Genomic DNA, 5690 nt, shown 5'->3' on the forward strand with positions numbered 1-5690 from the left:
TGTGATGACATTTACAATCAGGTGGAAACAGTAGCTGCCAACAATAGTCATCTAGGGAAAAAAATCCCACGGTCGGACTCTGCAGGGCTTCTCTGCAGGGCTTCTCGAAGAAAATCTCCTCTCAATAAGGGGAAGAAAAAAGAGAGAAACATGATGTGGTGGACACTGAAGGCTGAAGGTGAATTCTGCATAGGAATAAAACTAGCAGTAGTAGTTCATATTAGAACAGGTATTCCTAATGTTCCATACTGGGAAACCAAGGCTGCAAACCCAAAGCAGAAAGGTACTGGGGGGATGCCAGTGAGTAAGATGAGCCGATGAGTCGGAGCGAAGGCAGTGGTGCAGCCCGCGATGTGGGGCCGGGGGACCCTGCTAGAGAGGGTCTGTGAAAAGGGGAGGCTGGAAGGGAGGCGGCGCGACAGGTAGGAGGGGATGGGAGCAGCTAACGGGAGGAACTAGAGAGACAGAGGGAAGGCTCAGGGGCTGGGGGCCCGCCGGACACCGCCCGCAGCTCACCTGTGCCGATCTGCGCCTTGAACCGATCCTGAAGCCGGGTCACCAGCGCGGACAGGATGTCCATGCCCAGGAGAACCACCTGCAACGGGAAACCGGGAGCCGGTCAGCGATCTGCCCAGGGCGCCGCTCCCCCGCCCACTCTCCGCTGACGCCTCCACATTTCTGGCCCCCCGCGCTGTCCAAGAATCCACAGCGCACATGCTGCGTGGGCACACTTCGCTGATTAGCAAGCTCTGCCTACAGCTGTAATAAAAAAATACTTTGAGGAGAAACCAAATGAAATTAGCCACAGAGTGCCCAAAGCCCCGCCCGCACAGTTCTTCCACAGCTTGCCTTGGCCCCGCCCTCTGCCGGGAGGTGCGTATGCAAATTTCTCGGCGGAAGGAGCATAGTCTTCTGGGTAAAACCAGAAGGCTGTTTTGCAACCCCTTAGAGCGTCAGAATACAGGAGTTGGTGATTTGCGCCCAACTATGGTCATTGGAGGTACGGTAGTTGCCAGGTAAGCAAGGGCAGAACGCAGAAGATAGTCACCACAACCCAACCTGGTATTGGTGCTTCCTGCTTGCAGAGCGCGGGCACAAAGCCGCAACCATCCTTTTCTTGGGGTTGCGCTACTGTCCAATGAGCGCCTAGTGAGGGCAGTACTGCTAACGCCTGAACAACACACCCGCATCAGTTAAAGCTCTGCTTTATCTTGGTGCAATTTTTGGAAAAACCACAAAAACCTATTTTCCACCACTAAGCTTAAAAAAAATAGAACAAAAAGCAGAACCTAATAGCAGTACTGCAGTTGGAACCATAGGTGGCGTGTGCGACATCCGCTCGGAAGAAACGTCGAGAGAATTAGCGGGAGCTGCGAGTTTCCGCTTCCTTCTTGCTATGTTACTTACCTGGACTGAAAGCGTTGTATACAAGAAAATTTAAGGAACTGTGGATTTCAGTCTGCCTCGTGGCACAAGTAGCCCGTTATTGTTGATTAAACCCCTTCCGTGGCTTCGTTCATTAAACATGGCTCCGACAGACAGGAGCCGGGGCACGCCCCACCCAATTTCACACACAACACACATGACCGGACTGAGATGGTAACTACCTGCCCCTGTGTTTTGCTAGATGTTTTCCTAATTCGCTTTGAAATCTGCCGCTTTAAAGCTGAAGGACTGCAAATTGCCCAGTAATGAGCACAGGGCGTAAACTTGCAGGAACTGGCTATTTGAAGATATGTAATGCTGAAAACATGGAAGAAAATGCTGAAACAAAGAAGTAAATTTTGATTTGTGGTCAGATTTTTAAAACCTGTGTAGTGGGACAGAACAGTTTAAAATAATGACTACTTTTGAGCTGAAGAGGATGAAATTTCCCACTTAGACATCTCTAAACAGGACAGTATGGAAGTTGAGAAATGTGACAAACATTAGATCAGCCCCACGGTCAAAGTCAGCATCAGCGGTCAAATCGACATGTTGGTAGTATGTACAGTGGGATGAAAATCAAAACCCACGAGCGCAGGTTAACCATGAGAAAAACAGGGAAACTGGAATAAAGCAACTCACCACTTAACTGGAATGGGCCTACCCCCAATGAAACCCTAAGTGTCGGGCTGGAGGTGGGGGTGTTATTCATCACAGAAATATAGTAATACTGCCTTTAGCCCTCACCACATCCCTTCACAGTTCACTAAAGACTAGATCAAGGGAACTAATACTTCCAGATTCCACAGCTCACCTATCTGTGAAGTTTGGGGAGAATGCAGGCTTTTTCCCAGAATGAGGTTCATTTGGTAGCTCTGGCCAGAGCAGGCAGGCCTAGATATGTCCTAGGCAGTAAAATTTCAAAATACCATGCACAGATGGACTGGGGAGTCTGGACACTCCCCCAAGAAGACTGCGTTGGCCGATGCAGTTAAACTCCAGAGAAACAGGACAGGCGACATCAAGGTGCTGGGGGACAGGACAGAACACAGTTGCAGGCTCCTTCACAGCAGAACCAACCATCGGACCCTGCGAGCAGAGGGACTAGCTCACAGTTGCTAAGAGTAGTCCTCAGTCACAACCCCAGGGTTAAGACAGGGAGTCATCAGCCACCAATGCTTATCAGCATAGCCCAGGCCTTTGTTCTGTTTCCATTTTCCTACAGAAAAAGGATAATGGGGGCCAGCAGGTGGCCTAGTGGTCTCCTATGGAGCCCAACACAGTTCGAGTCCCAGACCCAGCAGCTTGAAACCCACACCGGGCATTTCAGCATACATGCCCAGAATCCTGGGAGAGGATGGAGAAGGGATTACAGTGTGCTCATCCCCCCGGGGGAGGGATGGTTTCTCACTTTCTCTCCAGTGCACACATGCACCCTATAGCAAAAATCTCTCAAGAGAGAGAAAAGAAAAAAGAGTATATGGCAATCCGCCTTCAAAACCCTGTATGGATGCATGGAACAGCAGAGAAACTATGTGTAGCAGTTCTCCCCAACCTGTGTACACACATACCTACAATAAAGTAAAAGATGAACAACAGTAACAGAAGGATTATCACAATACGCTGTAGTAAAATTTATGTGAATGTAGGCTCTTTCTTGCTCTTGAAATGTCTTATTGTACTGTACTCACCTATTTTCAGAACACAGTCGACCACGTGTAAAGTGAAACAGAAAGCAAACCTGGGGATGAAGAGACTACTGCACAGGAAAACAGTCCACGCCCAGAAGACCACCCAAAGTACTAGAAAGTACTAGCTGAGAATCAACCTCCTTTCCTCATCTGTCTAATGGGAAAAGCAGTAACAGCAACCCCCTTGGTCCTGTGGGGATTAAAGTGTGTATGTAAAGTACTTGACATGATAAAGGCCAGATATGCTATTGTCACCAGATCACTGTCACTGCCGTGGGTGACAGGTGCTGAGGGGCAGGGTTCTGAGGCCATAAGGACTGGGCTGCAGATGAGACTTCCCACAAAGTACCCAGAGCTGTTTCCAAAGATCTGGCCTTATACCCAAGGAAGAGAAGACAGACCTCCAACCAGATGGAACCGCGCCCACAGATGACAGGAGGAAAACTGCCAGGACGAGGAGAGCCAGAGCAGGGGGTGGAGGGAGCTACAGGGGAGGTCCTGAGGAGGAGATCTCAAAGACAGGGAGCCACTGAAGGGCTATAACGGGGGGCACTGGGGAACTGGAGCCTTTAGACAGACACTGTGGCCACCATGGATTCTGGACGGCACCAAGGCACCTGGGTCCTAGGAAATCTAGAAGCTACGTCTAAAGATACACTGTCAAGTTAATGAGTTTGGTGAGACGAATACGAAGTCATGTCATTTCAGTATATCACAGCTGTACCATACACAAGACCTGTCTTTTTAGTCTCTTTTGTCTCTCTCACTGGCTCCAGACCTTGAGCAAACCACAGTACTCTGCCTGCTCACGTCTGACCTTCTATGGTGCTCTGTAATGTCCAGTCTGGGAAAAAGCAGAGGCTCTGCAAGTACAGACTTGGGCTGGTGTCTGGCTCTACCTACTGGCCAGCAACTCCGTCTCCAAGCCTCTAACGCTTCATCAGTAAAATCAGAACAATAATGCATTTGCCTGAAAGAGTACACATGAAGGTTTTAAACATTTTAACAAAATGTCTGGCATATGGAAGGCAGTTCATAAATGCCTGTGCCTTCATTTATGAGCCCCTACTTAGTTATTTTTTAATAAAATATATTTAGTTATTAAACAAAGACTAAAGAGGGGCTGATGGTAGCACAGCAGTAATGCAGCTGAACCCATCCATGTGGGAAGGTCCCAGGATCACGTCCCAGGGATCTCCCTCTGCACACCAGGCAGGCGTGCCCAGGAACCAGGCTGGTGGGAGCTGGGAGTAGACTGTGTCATGAGGACCCTGTTGGGGCTGCCTGTCTTACTCTCTCTGTCTCTCATGGAAGAAATCAATAAATTTTAAAAAGCAAGCACAGCTTACTGAGATAAAGGGAAACAAAGTAGGCTACAAAGTCAAAGAACAATGTAAGGCTGCCTAAGATGCTATCTCCTGATGACAGTCCTGTTACTATGTGGTGACCGCACTGCGGAGCATCTTGGCACTCATGCACGTGTTTTTTTACTCAATGTAGTACGTACAGAAATCTTCCCAAGTCAATAAATATAGACAACCTATTGTATTTAAGTATCATCATTCCTGAGCCAATCCTCCAAATGCCTACTAACATTCAGATTTATTTACAATCTTTTCTTATTCAGGCTAGTCCCATGGCCTGCTGGTTACGGGAGCCAAACCCACATGGCCAACTGTGTGGGTCAAATCTAACCGTGGTTAAATATCTTTAAAATATAAGTACTTCAGATTAATGGGACCTGCAGAATCATAGGCTTCTTACTACTTGCTGCCCATTTACACGGATTTTACTATTAGAAACTTAGGAAGCCAGCCAGGTAGCATGCTGGTTAAGGCATCTGGGGCCTACATGGTCTACAGAGTGGTTCAAGTCTGAGACCCAGCGGCTTGAAAAACACACTGGGTGCATGTGTGTGTGCACCAAAATCCCAAGAGGAATGGAGAAGAGACTGTGGCGTGGCCTGCCACCTGGGAGGTGCTTTCTCACTCACTGTCTCCCCTACTCCCACCGGATTCCACGTGGGAATTGATCCCACAGGGCCAGCCCTGTGGTTCACACCCCAGCCCTGGTGGCTTGAAAAACATACCAGGCACATGTGCTTTTGTGGTCAAAATTCCAATAGGATGGAGAAATGGAGGAGAGGGGGAAAAAAACACGCATGAATTATTTTGCACAATATTGTAATGAGTATACACTCCCACACGTGTGCTGTTACCTCCTTAGCACAAATGCTGAGAAAGACACTGGACTGGGTCCACACACACACACACACACACACACACTGTATTTTCTACTAGTGCTATTTTTTAACATAATGCACTAGGTGCCACTTCAAAACTAGGGCTGAGTGCTGTGGATTTCTATATATTTTTGAGTCATTTTAAGAGACCGTATAATAATAAGAAATTAACTGGCACTCTATCCTGTGCTCCCTTCCATTTACAAGACTACAAGCATGCACAATATCGAAAAGTCGGCAGGCAGTGCCACTGTGTATGCGCTTGTGGGATAGGAGCATTCGTCATCCAAACTTGTCGTCTTTCACAGCTGTCACCCAGGGAGTCCCAGGGC

General features: G+C 48.2%; 1 protein-coding gene and 1 non-coding gene across 2 annotated transcripts in view; one reads left to right on the forward strand and one right to left on the reverse strand.

The window, feature by feature from the left end:
* The window catches only part of CLASP1 (cytoplasmic linker associated protein 1), a gene marked incomplete in the record, with an annotated part of 276864 nt that overhangs the window by 206759 nt on the left and 64415 nt on the right, over positions 1-5690 (reverse strand). Inside the window, 1 exon segment of the mRNA XM_027768717.1 lies at positions 517-595. Coding sequence (XP_027624518.1) covers positions 517-595 — 79 coding nt within the window.
* LOC114006359 (U4atac minor spliceosomal RNA) lies at positions 1106-1231 on the forward strand. Its single transcript, XR_003548085.1, has one exon. It is a non-coding gene; the product is annotated as a U4atac minor spliceosomal RNA (small nuclear RNA).

The sequence above is a fragment of the Tupaia chinensis genome, unplaced genomic scaffold (assembly GCF_000334495.1).
Source record: "Tupaia chinensis unplaced genomic scaffold, TupChi_1.0 Scaffold147282_1, whole genome shotgun sequence".
Taxonomy (NCBI): domain Eukaryota; kingdom Metazoa; phylum Chordata; class Mammalia; order Scandentia; family Tupaiidae; genus Tupaia; species Tupaia belangeri.